Source organism: Mauremys reevesii, linkage group 1 (assembly GCF_016161935.1).
Source record: "Mauremys reevesii isolate NIE-2019 linkage group 1, ASM1616193v1, whole genome shotgun sequence".
In the NCBI taxonomy this organism is placed as follows: Eukaryota; Metazoa; Chordata; order Testudines; family Geoemydidae; genus Mauremys; species Mauremys reevesii.
Window position 1 is genome coordinate 128,173,686 of NC_052623.1, and position 19,000 is coordinate 128,192,685.

At 42.0% G+C, this 19,000-nt stretch overlaps 1 protein-coding gene across 1 annotated transcript; it reads right to left on the minus strand.

The window, feature by feature from the left end:
- Window positions 1-1,106: 1,106 nt before the first annotated feature.
- LOC120395794 (acetylserotonin O-methyltransferase-like) lies at window positions 1,107-15,015 on the minus strand. Its single transcript, XM_039520512.1, has 8 exons — window positions 14,944-15,015; window positions 14,672-14,846; window positions 10,872-11,001; window positions 9,402-9,470; window positions 8,730-8,848; window positions 4,823-4,963; window positions 2,733-2,855; window positions 1,107-1,972 (listed from the first exon to the last, which is right to left on the minus strand). The coding sequence occupies exons 1-8, from the start codon at window positions 15,013-15,015 to the stop codon at window positions 1,761-1,763; spliced, it is 1,041 nt and encodes a 346-aa protein (XP_039376446.1). The 3' UTR covers window positions 1,107-1,760.
- Between the last annotated feature and the right edge of the window lie 3,985 nt (window positions 15,016-19,000).

The following is a 19,000-nucleotide window of genomic DNA, read 5'->3' on the forward strand; positions in this document are numbered from 1 at the left end:
AGCCCAGGCCAAGGTGTTTGAGGGATGACTTCCTTCCAGAACAATTATCCTCCTAACTCCCAATACTCAGAGATCAGTTGATACTCAGCTGGAAAAAGAGTTTTTATTCCTTCCAAAACTCCTTTTTTCCCCCTTGTTAATGCTTATTACAGCAACTTTGGTTAGTGTCATGATCAGTGCTGACAGCATCTCCAAACATACAGTGTTGCATTTCTGTTTTAGGGTGAAGCTGTAGTCTTGTATGTTGTTATTTATTGTATCTGATCCGGAGGGAGGTTAATAGGCAGTCGAGTCCTGCCTGTATGTGCTAGAGTTGTTACTTTCAGTGTTCCAGGAATTCCTTTGCTTTGTATAAGTGAGTATTACAATACGCTTATCTATATAAAAGTTGATTTCTTTTCTGGATCCTGCCACGGTTCACTGCTCCAGGCCCATGGGAGGTGCTGGAAGTGGCGTGGGCTGAGTGACATACTGGCCGCTACTTCCATCAGCTGCCATTGGCCTGGAGCAGCAAACCACAGCCAGAGGGAGCCGCGATCGGCCGGACCTGCGGACGCGGCATGTAACTGCCAAGGACTTTCCCAAACAAGTGGTGTCCCAAGTTTGGGAAACACTACTTTACACTGTAGAAACTTTCATAGAATCACAGTGCAACCAACAGTGATGTACAGTTTATATTTGCAAGAAGAAAGCTGAGTACAAACCAGGCTGGTCAGCCATTATGTTAAACATGCAAAGAATGGAAAAGTAAAAATTCTGACAGCATAGAAACAATGTATAATGCAAGGAGTATAAGATTTCCACAGTTGCTTTCACATGCTATTTCTGGTGAAACATGTGTTAATTACTTTAATCCCCCATGTAGTCAAGAGCTAAACAAGAGTCACATTCAAACTAGCAGATCATCAATTCCAGTAGTAGTGGTGGCCAAACGTACTGACCCTCTGAGCCACATAACACAATCGTCAGTCATTCGAGAGCCAGGGTTCACCAGCTGGGCCTTGGCGCTTCAGCCCTGTGTGCGATGTGAGGTCTCAGGGTTTCTGCCTCGCAGCAAGCACACCCCTTGGGGCTGCAGCCCGAAACCTCCCACCCTGCTGGGCAGAAGTCAGAGTCAATGCATGGGAAGGTCACCGGGGGTGGGGGGAGTCATATGCCCACCCAGATTTTTGCCAGGGTTTGCTGGCCCCACTCAGTCACATGATGTCACCAGGGCTCCTCCCTGCATGGCAGCTGATGGAGCCAGCAAGCTGGAAGCTGCAGCCATGGGAGAGGCAGTAGTGAACAGCTGGGAGCTGCAGGGAGAGTGCTGGTTTTGCTGCTTTCTCTCCCTGGAGAGCTAAAGCAGCGGCCCCTCCCTATTATCACCTGGGAGTTGCAGGTGGGGTATGGCAGGTGGAGAACTGAAGTGGGGGCTAGAGTGACCAGACAGCAAGTGTGAAAAATCAGGACGGGGGAGGAGTGGTGGTGGTAATAGGAGCCTATATAAAAAAAAGATCCAAAAATCGGGACTGACTCTATAAAATTGGGACATCTGGTCACCCTAGTGGGGGCCTGCATGAGCCGCACTTTACTGTAAAAGAGCTGCAGGTGGCCTCATAGGCCCAGCATACATATGAGTGAATGTTCTAGCAGTGTATTGTTGTACAAAGAAAGTGACATGGTTAACTATGAGCTGGGTTCATTGCTGCGGTCTAGTAAAAGCTGGTCACGTCACTGCATTTACACATCTAACAACAGGCAAGAAAGAAGAGACAGAATTATTTTCTTCCTAAAATAGCATCATAGAGCTTTCCTGTTTTCTTGACTTGAATCTCTCTGAAACCAGCTGCAGCGAGGAGCTTGCTGTGCTCGGTTGGCGTTCGTTCTTTTCCTTCAGCCTGAACCAACACCATCAGAGAGAAGAGCTGGGCTTCTAAAGGCCCAGTTTTGTCTTCATTCAAAAGTGTTTCAACCAACAGCACTCCGCCCCCTGGTGGGATAAAGAGATTTAAAAACAAACACATTAATATGTCAGAGAAGGACACTCAAGCTTATTTTCCAACTGCATTTTTAGCTATTTCCATAATCTTAGAGATCCCCTTTATATTAAAAGAAAAATCATGTTATGTTGCTACAGTAGTTAATGAAATAGCAAGAGGGATTCTATGCATCAATAAGCTATTATTTCCTGTACTTCAAAGTAGAGAGTGAAGGGGAACCTATTAGCTGTGATTGAAACATTTATTTACTCCAGCAGAAATGAACCAGAGGTGCGGTTGCTCGGCATCTGTGAAAATCAAGCCCCGTGGGCCAGAGTTTTAAAATAATTTAAAATGCACATTGGCAATTTTCAAAATTTGAATGGGTGCCTATCAGCATCATTAGGCACCTGAATAACTTTATAAATGTGGCCTTGCATGTCTAAAGTGTATGCCAAACCTAGAGGCCAACTTTGGATGGACGTATTCATGGAGGTTTTGTCAGATGTCATAATCTTTAATTAAAGATTAATCTTTAATTCTTGGAGACTCCAGGACAATTCTGGAAACTCGGCAATATTACTAAAAGCAAATTTTCAAGTTGGCCATTCTTACTCATGGGGTCTGGATGCAAATCACTAATGTAAAAGGAGAAAGGTTTGCAGTGTATTTTTCTTTACTTAGTCTTTCATTGAAATGGCCCTTTAAAAAAAACCCGGTCCAAACCAAATGATGCATATATGTCTCTATTTTGCAAAGAGGAAAACATACCAGGCTTGCAAGCCTTGTAGATTTTTGTTAGTAGCTGCATACACTTGTCATCTGCCCAGTCATGCAGGATCCTAGCCAAAATGTACAGGTCAGCTTCTGGAATTGGATCTTTAAAAAAATCTCCTGTAACAAAAAGAAAAACAATACAAAAACCAGGCCTGAATAAGCAAACATTTTAAATCCGGTATTGCGGAAAGTACATGCTAGCTCCAGAACTGTTTCAGAGACTTGCTGGGAAGCTACACTCTTCTGGCTTGTCATGCTGAGTATTCACAGCCCACTTAGGGGGCAAATCTCCCAGTATTGAATAATTGGTGATGTGCTCTTTATCCATCCACTTGTATGCCAATTTCATTTCTCTCTCTCTCTCTTTCTCTCCGTTTCCTGTCTGCTTCATCCATATAAACCGTCTGTCACACTTCTCTGCCTTTGCTTTTAGGTCATCCCCCGTCCCCTCCACTTTTTCCCCTTCTTCACTGCTGGGGCCCCTTTCTCTCTCCCCTCTCCTCTCTTGACTCCCACCCTCCAAAATCGACCATTTATTTCTATTTAAATAGTAAAACTAGATACCTAAAACCAACATACCCCTACACTGGTGTGATGGATGATGCTATATGATTGAGGATAACTATATTTATCATAGCTGGTATCACTATTATACAACTGCAACAAACTTTGTACAAAGTATGTCATGTAAGATAACAATGGAAAAGATACATGCTAACAAATCCTGTTTAAATCTTTGTACCATCACTGTATGTGAAGTTATGATATTGGCTATGTATTTGTATCTCAAATGTGTTTGTTCCTGGAGTGACACCCTCTAGGATGTTTACATTCAGTATCGACAGCCCATTGTGGATGGACTATCCAAGTGTGGAAGGGCTATTAGAAAGAATCAGCTTTCCAGATAGCCTCTTCCTTAGAATGCCTCAGATAGCAAGGAGCTGTGATTCAGCAAAACATGTATGGACATGTGGTGGGGACATGTGACCTAAGAATCCACGTTGGCCAGTAACTCTCCATGTACCTGTTCGGTGGGCTTGGTTTGGGACAGTAAATTTCCAGGCACATGGCAGAGGGTATAAATTACAGCTGAGAAAACTCCATCTTGCCTCATTCCTGCTCCAAACTTCTCTGCACTGTAGATTTATAACAAAAGAAGTATTCTAAGCTAGGGACTGAGGCCCTTCCAAGCTTTTGGAAGTTTGCCAGAGAGACTTCTGCAAATCAGCAGACTACATCAAAGCTGCAAACCTGATCTCAGGACTTAGCAATTTTTTTTGTTTTATATAAATATATTATACCTATTTTAGAACTCTCTTCTTTATTTTTAATACATTCTTAGTTAGTTTATTAAACATTGACTGGCAGCTGGTTTTGGTAAAATCTGAAATATTTATTGACCTGGGATCTGTGGCTAATCCTTTGAGATTGAGGAACCTTAATGTACAGGGAATTGGGTCACACTCAGTAACTTCTTACTGTACAAGATCTATTTGTCTGGATTGGGAGCTAGGGGTTGGAATGCGTAAGGGGACTGCATGTTTTGGCTTCTTGTTAAGCAGTGTTGTATGAGAGGAGCTCTTTTGTTACTGGATTGGTGACTCTAATTAAAGAGTAAACCACCTGGCAGTGGGTCACATGTATATTGTAACATTAGCCAACAGCATTTATCCCTTCAAATGTAACATGGAGGTCTTTATGGACCTTTGTGACCAGTCACATTGCACTAATCTACACAACAGACTGTTTTCAACAATTTAGCCTGCTTTGGACTGCCCACAATTGTACAGTGAAGCCACATCCTACCTCCCCCCAGGGTGACACCTGGAAGGGCTAGGAAGGCCACTTCATGGAGGTGTTTTGTTTGTTTGTTTTGGTTTATTTTTTCATTGCTGTTTAATATGGATAATGTTCAAGGACTTGGAATATATTTGCATCCTTGGCACCTAATATCTCAGCTTTTTCAGGTGAGTAAACAAGTTCAAATGGTGTACATGTCTCATGAGATTCTGTTATCATGAAACATGGTCCTTTCAGCACATTTTTCTTTGCATATGAGCACACACAAAATGAACCAAGTTTACCTTCATGGAAAGTGATCCGACGTTCTTCTGGGGGTACAAAACGCTCCTTCGCCACTTGCACTACTTTAGGTAGATCATAAATTGTGACTGTAGACTTTGGGTACAAAGAAATACATTCCTGGGCCAAACCACCTGCACATCCTTATAGTGAAAATGAAATACAGGGTAAATGCTCAAATATAACAACATTGGTCATTTTTGTAATATCTTCCATCTAAGAAACTTAGACTACAATGAACTCAGATTCATGCCGCCTTGTGAGGTAGGTTAATGTTAGTATCCACTTTTACAGAAGGAGACACTGAAATAGAAAAAACATAAGTGATTTGGTCATGGTCTCTCAGCCTCTCTCTCCGGAATAAGACCCAATTCTCTGTTTCCCAGTGATCTAATCACTGGACCATAAAGGGTATTGCTTTAAAACAATGTAGTATGATGCCACTACAGCTGGCTGGAAATTTTCAAAGGAAGAGTGTTTTCTTTCAAAGAAATGGTCATTCTGAATATGGAATTTTTGTGCAATATTGACTTTATCTAAATTTTAGTTTTCATGATATTTTTATGACTATTTTTTAATAAAAAATATAACTAGAAGGATTTTTCACTGAAAGCCTGTATTTTGGTAAAGAGGAAATGGAGATCACCATTTCAATGTTTTCCATCAAATATGAGAATTTAAACAAATAAAACAGAATCTGTTTTGAACATTAGAAAACAGAAACCTAAATTTTTTGGTGAATATATTCTGAATTTTTTTTCCACCAGCATTAGATTAAACTAAAAGCCAAAGTACAAGTGACTTACTACAACAGATAGTCTCCCCTTAGCTACAATTGACGGACCATTCCTCTATTTTAAAGCTCCCATCTTCAGTCATTAGGAAGGCATGTAGCATAATAATAATACTTAGCCTCTTATATAGTGCTATTAAACTAGATGATCAAGATGGTCCCCACTGGCCTTAAAGTCTATGAGTCTATAGTGCTATTAATATCAAAACACTTTACAAAGGAGGCACATTTTGTTATCTCCATTGTACAGATGGGACAACAGAGGCCCACAGAGGGAAAATGACTTGCCTACGGTCATGCAGCAGGCATGGGGCAGAGATCTGGTATAGAACACAAGTCTCCTGAGTTCCAGCATAGTCACAATCAGCACAGTCGCTGCAGCAATGCATTAGAACTCTAGGCATCCTTCCCTACAAGCTGGATTTCCAAAGCCCTTGCCTCCTCCCATTAGGTTTACACCAAAGCCAGGTCTTGGTATATAGAAAATGCCACACTGAGCCATGAGCAAAATAACAGAATGGTTAAAAATGTAAAAGATTCACATCCAGTATTCACCATTCAAAACATTACCATACAGTTAATGTTCAGGATGGGGTTTGTTTGTATTGTAAAAACAAACCATAGAGGGGGAAAGAAACTGGTGAGGAGCATGAGTTGAGTTAGTTTACATTAAAAGTGGTGAGGAGCATGAGTTGAGTTAGTTTACATTAAAAGGACAGCATATGCCAAGGTTATTTTTCCCATGATATTTAAATTCATGTTTTTCTCACTGTTTACAACAGTGAACTGAAAACTGATCTGGTTTCTCTGCTTCAGCTGCTTTTGCTCCATCCCACAAACACACGGGTTTGCTCCTGCAGAGCTAGTAATTTGCATAAGACTGCGGGCAGTGAGCATTCAACAATGGCCTGCTCCAAAAATCAGTGGAGTCAATGGGACAATTCCCATCAACTATTGTAGGGTTTGGATTCAGACGGAAAAAGGGCACCGAAAGATTTTCTGTATAAGGACTTTGCAAACAGAAAGAAGGATGGGAGGGAAGCAAGTGGTCCAAATTTTGAGCCTACAAAATTCTAGAGTGGCTCTTCAATATCAATTCTATACAAACAGCCACCAAGAACACTTTTAAATCCCTTGTAATAAAAACACTGATTCCAGTCTGAGAAGCACAGAAGAAATCTCAAGACAACCAGTACATTTGTCTTGGAGAGAAGGCAGGAGAGGGGGAAAGGGACTTTAAGTTGAGTTCAAGTGACAGGTGGGGTGTGGGACAATCAGGAAAGATTCCATGGCTATAATACATTAAGCTTCAGGATAACTTACTTACTTCCAGCTTGCCTGCCCTACCTTGCCAGTAACCCATATGGCGAACAGTTTTCTGGGATCCCCCAGCTCCCTGGCTCCTCAGCAGCTCCTTTGATGGGGTTGCCACAGAGCAGAGCTCCCTCCAAGAAGCATCTTTCATTTGCGAAACTTTACCCACACCGGGAACACTTTGGTGTTTCCAAAATGAAATATTGCAGAATTTCTCTTCTGCAAAAATGTTTGAGATTTTGGCTTTTCATCCCAATTTCGGATACAGTTTATTTCTAAAACCTTGAAACTTTTGCACTGTGAGATTCATTTTCCCGGCCAGATCTACTTAAAATGAAATAGTCAGAGGGCAGAACAGAGCATGCTTATGGACACTGGTTCACCCAGGTGCTTAAGCACAGGCCTGTTGGTGTCACTAGGCATAAATCTAGGTAACTTGGGAGGATGGCTCTGGGCCTATGTGAACCAAAGTACCTCTATGTGAAGTGCTTTTGTTAGCCTTACTAAACTTTTGTAACCTCTTGTGTTATGTGCTGACTACTGGCAGCTGCAAGGCCGCTTGGCACTAGATGCAGCCAATACTAGATAAGATAGGCGGAAAGCAGATGCTGTAATTAAAGTTATATGCAAGAGAAAGTAGCCCCCACGGTGGGAAAAGTACAGATAAACCCTCACAAGGGGGTATAAATGCTGGGACCCCGCCTGCGTGCGGGTGTGCAGGATTTGAGATTGCTTTTTCTCCCTTGCACCTTATTTGAGCTCAAATAAACCTGGTTTGCTTCTCCACCCTGGTGTGTTAATTAGCGCGATGCACACCGGGCAACGAACCCCGCTGTTGCACCCCCCTCGGGCCCTTTGGGCCGGCAACAGGCCCATCCTTAAATACACGATAATGCCAATTGAGGCTGAATCAGGGCCATGGGCATGGAAATAACCCAACAAATGTAGTCAAGAAAACCTTGAAATAATAAAACATAACACTGAAAACATCATCATCATCATCATATGTAGCAGATTTTAATACATCACTTGGCTCACGAAAAACACAGAAGTGATTGTGGTGTGTTGAGATTGCAGAATTTTGACATACAAACTGTAGGGCTATATTTGCTGCCATCAAGGAAATACATTGGCAGAGGCTGTTCTAATGCTATGCACAGCTCCAGTGGAAAATTGTCATCAATATTACTCAGAAAATCATAGGCAAGGCCATTGCAAAGAAGAATAAGACACAGCTGAGGCACACTGAATGCCTTTAGAGGCTGAGAAGTGAAAGTGATTAGAACAGATTAGCCAGACTTCATTTCTGCTTTCTGTGTTTTAGAAACATGGAAGAGCAAAACAGCAGGGGAGAAATACAAATGGACATTGCCTGGTGCTATAAATCCTGACAGGATTGAAATACAGAGACAATGGTAAAGCTGTTTGGGAGTAAGACGTATGTAGGCAATTCATCAACCTAAAGTTACTGAATGAAGAGAAGAGTAGCCTGGAGGCTGTTCTGGCAGAATTTCTTAAGCGATGGCAGAAGAAAAACCTCCCAAATCAATGAGAAGGAAAATAAGCAGCTATTTAGATCTATGGGGTTCTTTAGACTCAGGAAAACATTCTGCTTTCTAATGCTTTTATCATTTTCAAATGTTTATATAACTTTGCCTCAGAATGTAAAATGCTTCCCTTATGATAGATCCTGGCTATTTAGTCTGTCCTGTTTTTCCATTGCTCACGCAGGTTGTAGAACAAGTGTAGTATTTATCCATAGCTTATCAAAGAAGACAGTTCAAAGTTCTGATGACACTTACCTCCCAGATCATAAATGACAGTGAAAGGTGAAAGGTCAAATGCAGCAATCACATCTCTGCCAGATATACTCCAAAATGCATTGAAACAATACATGAATTTGATCATCTCTTCTTCTGATCTAGTGATTTGAAAGAACGTTGTTTGTAGTGCAAGTAAATTATGACACATTCATTGATTGCTAGCATCATATAGCTCTTGTTCTTTTAGCTAAAATACTATATTAAACCCTGTTTCTCTGCCAGCATGCACAATCGTGTATTTTGATCACTATCAAAATAAACTTAAATTAGCAGATATGCAAAATATTAAGAATAAATCCACGTTGTTTCACATCCTACATTTTAATGAGACTTACTGTAAATTACACTTATCATCTAGCAGTGATATGATGTTAAGCCTAAGGGTCTCCAGCTGTTTTTCATTTAACAGAATTTTCCATTATACCAAACACTCTACATAGCAAATTGTTCATGATAGGTTGACAGTAAGAACTTGATGCTTAGATACCAAGGTGACGAGCACCTTACTCTCAACACTGGATGTCATTGAAATGATGGGGTTTTCATGTGAATAGGACTAATCACCATATTTCACAGTCAAAGTGGTAACACAAAATAGAAAAGTCATCCATTTAAAAGAAAAGCATAAAATTTCCGACACTAAATTATTACCTGTAGAGAGCCCCAAAGATGTCTTCTGATGACATGCCGAATGCTCGCTCATACTGGTTTTTCCCATCTCTTAAAAAAATATATATATATATATGGGGTATTTGTGCTTTGACACCTTTCTGCTTTGGTGACAACTTTGGCTTATTAAGGTACCCATTTTATTCTACTTATTAAGGTATAAGTGTTACCCTTTGTGTTATTGCTTTGATCAGCGATTCTGAAATGCGGCCACCAACTGCTTTTCGTGCAGCCACGGGGCTGCCTGAAGCAGGTACTTCGGCCCCGGTGTGGCAGGGCTTCATGGGCCCCAGCACTTCGGGACTCACCGCACAGGGGCCCCTGGGGCAGCCAAGCTCCCAACCCACATCCATGGGGAAGCGAGGCTCCCAGGGCAGCAGCAGCCAGATTCCCATCCCCCATCTGGGAGCAGTGGGGTCCCCCAGGGCAGCCGGGTTTCCGGCCCCTGGCCCTCGGGCTATCTGACTCCAGTCCCCGTTCCTGGGACAGCGGGGCTCTCAGGGCAGCAGGGCTTTGGGAGCCCAACGCTTTGGCAGGTGGGGCAGTAGGATCGTTTTGGGGCAGCCTAGGTCCTGGCCCCCATCCCCAAGCGGACCCCCCAAGGATAGCGAGGGCAGCTGGGCTCCCAGTCCCAGGGCACCTGGGCTCCCAGTCCAGGGCTCCCAGTGGGACTTCAGGCCCCTGGAGGCCATAGAGCACCTGGCCCACAGGGCGACATAGCCACCATCATGTGTTGGGTGCATCCTGAGGCCCCAAATAAAATTTGGGGGAGGAGAACCCCTGGCTTGATCATTCTGAAAGCTGTCTGTGCCACACCAAAAGATTCAGAAAGAAGATCAGTCCCTACTTTGTTATTATTTTATGTTCATTATTGGACACCACTAAGAGGAAGGAAATACAACTGCTCTTTGATGTACCAGAGACAGGGCTCAGATCCTCAGCTGGTGTAAATTGACACAGCTCCATAAAGAGCTGTGCTGACTTGTACCGGCTGAGATTCTGGCCCAATTACACTGACTTCCTTCCTCACTTTCTTCTGCCTTTGGCAACACAACCAATTAGGATCCCTGCAAGCATCCCTCAGTCACTATTCATCACCATTTGCCTGGCCGAGAGCTTCCCTCCACAGAAACTATTATCATGATTAAATGTTTCCCTTGGGACACATCAAATAAGCATAGTATAGAATTCTGTTTCTGAATCTGCAGTGAATTCATCCACTGAAGCACTAGCAAATATAAGCTTGTGTAGTAATAGTTCAACATGCTTCCCAAACAATTACCAGTCCATGTTACCCAGGAGGTGTGTGGGTTACATATGTCTTTATTTTCTCCTGTTTTCCCAAAGACAAACCTCTTCCAGAGCAGGTTCACAAATGTAGCAAAGTGCTTTATTGCAATGGGTGTTGGCACATGAGTTTTGTACTAACAACATAAGATTTCATCTCCTTACCTCACAGCATCTGTCAGGTACTGCCAGCAAAAAGAGACGGTTTTGGAGTAGTACATCAAACGATGATACTGAGACTTGGGACTTGATTTTGCAAGATAGAGGTTGGAAAGCTCTGTGTTCCTGTAAAAGGCTAAAGGGAATAAAGGGAAAGGTAAGTTAACATTTACAAACTTGTCATTGTGCAAAGCCTGTTTTACAGCATAATCTATGTAACAAGAACAAGCTGTAGGAATGCAATCGAAGAAACAAAGAAACTGCAGGAGATTCCCCAGTCTAGATAGACCAGAGATGGGGGAGGATCCAGGCACTCATGCATAGCATACCATATCTACCCATCAGATTCTGAAAGAACTGGAGTGAAGGATTCCAGGATGTAAAAAGCACACCCCAACACCATCACCATCATCATCACCATTTCTTTGTGAAAGTGTATAAGCCATATGCCTGTGGTGACATCACTTTCCACTATACTTTTTAGTGTATGTGCTCAAAAGTATCTTGTTTCAGCAATAACACCTAACATACCAGTCTTTTTTCACCTGATGAGGAAACCAATAGGGAGAATTAAGTCTCCAGGACATAATACCACCCATTATCCCTAACTTGAGTAGCTCACACACTTCTGAGGCCATCTACTGCTACTGAATTTCAATATTCTCACTGGCTGATTATGAGAGTCATCTGATAGATGCAAAGTTTTGGGTCTCTTACTATGCTTACAATATGTCTTTCATGGACAGATATATGGGCTGGTATAGAATGTGTTCTCTCTCTTACAGCACAGGCCAACGCCCACTGAACTCAATGAGAGCCAGGTTAGGCTTTAAATCTGTTCTTCAGCTGTGTTGGATGGGAAGACAGCGGTCTGGGCAGTTCCAGGAGAGTCTCTGTGTGTGTTCTACACCCAGGCGGCTGCCACGGAGGTGAAAAGTTCCTCTGAAGCATCCACCTGAACTTCTATTAGCAGGGTGGATGCTGCCTCATTTGTGCTCCTGCAGCTGGCCTGATTGCCATGGAAAGGGTGTAGGTGGCTTCAGAAGAGGCCACAGATTTCTAAAAGCTTGTCTACATGGTGAAATGGACTGGAATAGCTGTTTGGTAAAAACTCCCCAGGTTGACAGCTTAGTTTAATCTAATTTACAAGTGAATCAAGTGCTTGCATCCGAAGAAGTGGGTATTCACCCACGAAAGCTCATGCTGCAAAACATCTGTTAGTCTATAAGGTGCCACAGGATTCTTTGCTGCTTCAAGTTAAACTGGAACAAGCCAACTCTTATTCTACTGTGGAATGGCTATAGCACTTTAAATTCCCCCTTCCTTATTCCAAAATAACTTTCCAATATAGAGGTGGCCTAAGAGAAGAGAAGGTATGTGTAAAAAGGCCATTCTTCTTGGATGTGGAGTACTTGTTGCACCTTAGAGACTTAGGGTAGGTCTTCACTTACCTGCCCCGTCGACGCGGTGAGTTCGACTTCTCGGAGTTCGAACTATCGTGTCTGATATAGACGTGATAGTTCGAACTCCAGAAGCGCCGCGGTCGACTCCGGTACTCCACCACCGCAAACGGCGGTGGTGGAGTCGACGGGGGAGCCGCGGACTTCGACCCCGCCGCGTCTGGACGGGTTTGAATTAGGGTGGTTAGGGTACTTCACATTCAGCTACGTTATTCACGTAGCTGAATTTGCGTACCCTAATTCGAACTCCCTTATAAGTGTGGACCAGGCCTAACAAATTTATTTGAGCATAAGCTTTCGTGGGCTAAAACCCATTTCATTGGATGCCTGCAGTGGAAAATACAGTAGGAAGATATATGTACACAGAGGACATGAAAAAATGAGTGTTGCCATATTAACTAAAACAAGAGTAATCAGTTAAGGTGGGCTATTATCAGCAGGAGGAAAAAAACTTTTGTAGTGATAATCAGGATGGCCCATTTCCAACAGTTGACAAGAAGGTGTGAGTAACAGTAGGAGGAAAATTAACCTGGGGAAATAGTTTTTACTTTGTATAATGACCCATCCACTCTCACTCTTTTTTCAAGCCTAATTTAATGGTGTCAAGTTTGCAAATTAATTCCAATTCTGCTGTTACTTGATGGAATCTGTTTTTGAAACTTCAAACACTGCTTGATTCCCATGGAAAGACTGATGACAGGGACTCCTGAGAGCTTGATAGCTGGGAGGGTGTGTACGTGTGTGTGATCTATGAGGAGCAACCTGAGCGGTTGTAAGTAAGTACAATTGTGAAGAGGTTGGTATGCATGGCGCCTGGCATGAACACTGAATACATTTGTCATTTACTAATTTAAATCGATCATTTGGAACTGCAGGTTTTTTAATTATCCAAAGACAATGTTACAAGGTATTTATTGTTCGAAAACCCCACTCACAAGAACATTTGTGTGCGTCCCGTGTTTAATACAAATAATTTTTTTAAAAATACAATGTTCTTGTTTGTTTAAAGCATGCTATTGCTGCATCTGTCAGCAAAATATGTGAGTGGAATTTACAGAAAGATCTACTGATGTTTGCTGCATATGGAATACAACAGATTAGGAAGAGTAGATGTATCTGATACAGTCTTTTCCTGCTCTCTGTGGGCTTTTCTCCTCATTTCTGCCTGCTAAATCGTGTACTGAGAGCACAATTCAGGCTGAAAGCAGAGAACACACAGCAAAGAAGTTTCTTCGTATACATAGGATTTTCATTCAGGGTTACTTTGTCTGAACACATCTCTTTCTAAGCTATCTGTAAATATTTCTAAAGTACACTTCACACTGCACAGCTCCAGACCAGGGCCGCCCAGAGGATTCAGGGGGTCTGAGTTCTTCGGTGGCGGGGAGGCCCCTGCTTCAGCAGTAATTCAGCACCAGGGGGTCCTTCGGCTCCGGGACCCACCACCGAAGAGCCCCGAAGACCCATGGCGGGAGCCCCCCCCCGCCGCCGATTTGCTGCCGAAGACCAGGCACTTCGGCAGTGGGTCCCGGAGTGGAAGGACCCCCTCCCCCCCGCTGCCGAATTGCCACCGAAGACCCGGAGTGGAAGAAGCTCCGGGGCCCCGGGTCCCGCGAGAGTTTTCTGGGGGCCCCGAAGCGAGTGAAGGATCCCCCTCCAGGGAACCTGAAAAACTCTTGTGGGGGCCCCTGCAGGGTCCGGGGCCTGAGGCAAAGTGCCCCACTTGCTCCCCTCCACCACCCTCCCCAAGCGGCCCTGGTCCAGACCTTCAGACAGCATAAACAGGCATAGCTCTGTCAATTTCAATGGAATTCCACCAATTTATAGCAGCTGAGGATCTGACCTCTTGTCTTTAGCTCAGGAAATCTGAAAGTGCACTTTATGTAATAAAGATAATTAATATAAAGATATAAACACAATTGGCCAAGTTAGCAGGAGAGCTTAAAGAAGTCTAAATTAGTGTAACTAATACCGTCTTCTGGCCTCCAGACTATATATTCATTACACATCTTACAACATTCTCTTAGATTCCCTTACAGCTGCTTAGACTCAAATTGCCTTACACATGGGTAATTACTATTGCTTTTGAATTTGGTCCAATGAGTTAAAGAGGTTCTTAGGAGAGGAGAAAAGTGACTTTGCATCTGTTTTACTCTCTTACTCCTACCCAAGTTCAGTTCTTGTAAATCTGCTGCTTTGAGATTTCTCAAATCTCACTGTGTCTCTTCCCTCATTCTGGCAGTTTTGCTTTTAATATTATAACTCAGTCTCGCACATACTATTTAATGAGACCTTAAAACCAACAGTGATTTAATTGTTAGTCTTCTCCCTTCCCAACAACATTACCTCCTTCACTTTTCATTTCAACTTCCAGGAGCTTTAATCCCACGCAGGCATCAAGCAACCGTTCCATTCCACTGACACTGGTGCCCAAACGTTCAGCAATGGCATCTGAAGACAGGGGCCCTTCTGACTCCAGCAATAGATCAAACACCCCCAATTCACAGGCGGTAAACATAATCTGAAAGCAAACGGGGGTGGGGCAGTGGAATAAGAGAAAGTGCAGATGCCCTCTGCTGAGTTTTAATATAATTTCCAGGCATTATTTGTAATCTTACCTTTGAGACTAAAAACCCATTGTTGTATTGAAATAAGATCCGAGGATAGTCAAGGTCTTCTGTGGAGCTCATTTTCCTTCAGCGCTCTGTGAGAGATCCTCTTGCCTTTCTTGTTTAAATAAGCTTTGGTTCTACTAGATACAGATCACACTGGGTAGTTCACTTAATCTGATTGGTCAGGGGTGTCCCTAGCCTCTTCCCCAGGGGGGTTGGGACTGAGGTGTGTTGTTCTGTCTGTCGGAGAAAAACTTAGTTCTCGCTTTTTCTTTGGGTGCAGCAAAATTAAATATTTTATTATTTTTTTAGCAATTACAATAGAGGGAGGGAGTGCCCTAGGACACAGGGTCGCCCCAGTCCCGGACAGGTCTCTCAACAGGTAAACAATTACAGCAAGCATTTATACCTTTGTTACAGACAATAACAAGCAAAAATACAGACAATAATGAGCAACAACTGCATTTTGTTTATACATAAGCCATTTTGCTATTTTATTTTTTTTACTTTTAGGAGATGCCAGTTTACATATTTGGTTATCAGTTGCAAGGTCGTAATAACTTTTTACAAAGGTTTTTTTTTTTTTGCCTTACACCATCCTCGCTTCTACAAGTTTTACGTTATTAGGGTTACAGTGTGGCCTAACTTTTGCTAACTACTAGCCTGACTTTTGCTAACTGACTGACATGCATTAAGATTCCCTTCAAATTCTTGTTAATTTTTTCCTACTTTCACACTCCCCCCTTTTGTACTTTTAGTACAACAGATATTTTTAAAATTTTATTTGCATTAAACCATGGATTTTAGATTTTACATTAGATGTTTTAACCTTAGGGGTTTTTATTGGATGTAATAACAATGCATGATTAGCATGGACATGAAAGGTATTACGTTTTTTATAACAACAATAACATAATTTTAAGCTAATTAATAGCAATACAAGCAATAATATTTTTATAGCAATAATATGATGGGGTTGTTATACAGTTTTGGTTACAAAGCACAATACATTACACTTAGTACATAAAGTAAACATTTTATAAGCTGTATGAAAGGCACACTTTTTAACTTGATATATATTTTGAAACATGAATTTGCCCTTGTATTTTAGAGATTTTTTGAACCTTTGGTAACAATGAAAGCAAACCTTGAAACCATTTAGGTACTAAACTAGTTTAATTAAAGAGTATTTGGAACCTAAGGTTACTTGCAAAATTTTATTTGCAAGCCAGTAAGCAATATGATTGCCTGCCGTGGTAATGAAATTAAAATGTATATTTTGTAATGTGGTGATTTTAACATACACACAGCTATTATTGGCTTGAAAAAGTAGGTGTTTTGTTAGCATAGTTTTTTGTTTTTTACCCTTTTAGCAAATGTTATTATGAACAGTGACAACTTTTTTTGGCTTTAGTTACAGATACACTGAAGCTGTAGGGGTTTTAACAGCCAAAATGTTTATTGACTTTTTAGTTTTATTTAAAATGTTAGGTGTTATTTTAGGGACACTGACTATAAATTAGTTAGGTATATTAGGTGGTTTAATTTTTTAGATGTTTTAGTAAATAATTTAGTTTTACATGCATTTTTTTTATGGACCCAGCAGTATTTGGTATGTGGGAGCCCACACCCCCCTAACCGGTTTAAATGCTTGGAAGGAGCACTGTGAATGTAAGTATGTTTTTTTGACCACAGATTAGATAGTACTTCTGATGTGTCTGTAAGGGCAGTGGGCCAAGTTTGGTACTTAAGATTATTTTGAATGGCCATTAGCTGGTTATTTAGGAAATTTTGAATTTTTAAACATACTAGATTTTACTGCAATGCCTTTTCAGCCTTAGTGATATTTAATACCATTTTTATTAGTAACTTTTGGGTTATAGAACTAAGGGTGGAAATGACATGTAACTTACCAACTTTAGCCTGTACTTGGGTTAGCTGAGCTTTAGAAATAAGGCTAGTGGCCTTTTTTAGTTGGCCCAATTTTTTATTATGTTTTTGGCTTTTAAGAATATTTTAAATGGCTGCTGCACTATTGGCCCCAGCCCACAGGGATCTGGTTAGGTTTTTTTTTTTTAGAGGAAATAACCCAGGCTTTTTGTTGTGCTAATTTAATGGCAGCCCCTTGTGAGCAATTTGGGTATGTAGAAGTGATTTGAAAACTGGATAAGGGCAATGTTATTTAAAATTTAATTAGGGAGGGCAATACATGCTGAAGGATTTATTTAGAACACAGGGCACAGCCTGTAGAATAAACCCCAAAATTTAATTAATACCACATTTTTAATTAGGGGTTCCACAATTTTCTTTTGCCAGTGTATAATTTTTTGTTTTCTTACCAGGGTTAGTTTTTAATGTTTTTTTTGGTTAGGAATTTTTGGACTTTGGCAATGTTAGTGGAGTGAGTGTTTGTTTGTTTGTTTTTTGAAACAGTTGTGGTTTAGCATTTTACAGGGGAGAGGTTACCAGCATATTACCCTGTAATGGTTTTGATTTTTTTAGAAAAGTTTAAAGGCACAGTAGGTTTGTTAGTGGACAAGGGAGAGGTTAACTAGCACTTTACCTTGTGTTTTTTTTTTTTTTTTTTTTGGTGTTTAGAAGGCACAGTGGAGCTAGAAGAAGGAATAGGCTAATCAACAGTAGGAGAATTTTTTTGAGGTGGAGGGGTTTTTTTGCAGTGAGAATTATGGGTTTAAGCAGTTAGTTTTTAGCACTTCACAGCGGTGTTGGTAGTTAGTAGGACTTAATAAGGGCCTTTTTAGCATGGAGCCAAAGCAGTCTTTTGTTGGTGGACCTTTACATAGATAGGCAGAGCAGAAAAGGAAGGATAGGCAGAGCAGAAAAGGTGGGGGAGTTGCGTTGTATGTAAGAGAGCAGTATGACTGCTCAGAGCTCCAGTAAGAAACTGCAGAAAAACCTGAGAGTCTCTGGATTAAATTTAGAAGTACGAACAACAAGGGTAATGTCATGGTGGGGGTCTGCTACAGACCACCAGACCAGGGGGATGAGGTGGACGAGGCTTTCTTCCAGCAACTAACAGAAGTTGCTAGATCACAGGCCCTGGTTCTCATGGGTGACTTTAATCACCCCGATATCTGCTGGGAGAGCAATACAGCAGTGCACAGACAATCCAGGAAGTTTCTGGAAAGTGTAGGGGACAATTTCCTGGTGCAAGTGCTGGAGGAACCAACTAGGGGAAAAGCTCTTCTTGACCTGCTGCTCACAAACAGGGAAGAAATAGTAGAGGAAGCAATAGTGGATGGGAACCTGGGAGGCAGTGACCATGAGATGGTCAAGTTCAGGATCCTGACACAAGGAAGAAAGGAGAGCAGTAGAACAGAGACCCTGGACTTCAGAAAAGCAGACTTTGACTCCCTCAGGGAACTGATGGGCAAGGTCCCCTGGGAGAATAACATGACGGGGAAAGGAGTCGAGGAAAGCTGGCTGTATTTTAAAGAATCCTTATTGAGGTTGCAGGAACAAACCGTCCCGATGTGTAGGAAGAAAAGTATGGCAGGCGACCAGCTTGGCTTAACAGTGATATCCTTGCTCGTCTTAAACACAAAAAAACAGCTTACAAGAAGTGGAAGATTGGACAAATAACCAGGGAGGAGTATAAAAGTATTGCTCAGGCATGCAGGAGTGAAATTAAGAAGGCCAAATCACCCTTGGAGTTGCAGCTAGCCAGAGATGTTAGGAGTAACAAGAAGGGTTTCTTCAGGTATGTTAGCAACAAGAAGAAAGTCAAGGAAAGTGTGGGCCCCTTGCTGAATGAGGGAGGGAACCTAGTGATAGAGGATGTGGAGAAAGCTAGTGTAATCAATGCTTTTTTCGCCTCTATCTTCACAGACAAGGTCAGCTCCCAGACAGCTGCATTCTGCAGCACGGTATGGGGAGGAGGTGACCAGCTCTCTGTGGAGAAAGAAGTAGTTCAGGACTATTTAGAAAAGCTGGACGAGCACAAGTCCATGGGGCCAGATGCACTGCATCCGGGGGTGATAAAGGAGTTGGCCGATGAGATTGCAGAGCCATTGGCCATTATCTTTGAAAAATCATGGCAATC

Excerpts from the sequence above, each read along its gene's own strand:
- LOC120395794 (XM_039520512.1), bottom strand. The coding sequence starts at position 15,015 with ATGAGCTCCACAGAAGACCTTGACTATCCTCGGATCTTATTTCAATAC. Across the intron at positions 14,847-14,943 it reads ATGGGTTTTTAGTCTCAAAG|ATTATGTTTACCGCCTGTGA; the intron begins GTAAGATTACAA and ends GTTTGCTTTCAG. Across the intron at positions 11,002-14,671 it reads TGAAATGAAAAGTGAAGGAG|CCTTTTACAGGAACACAGAG; the intron begins GTAATGTTGTTG and ends TATTCCCTTTAG.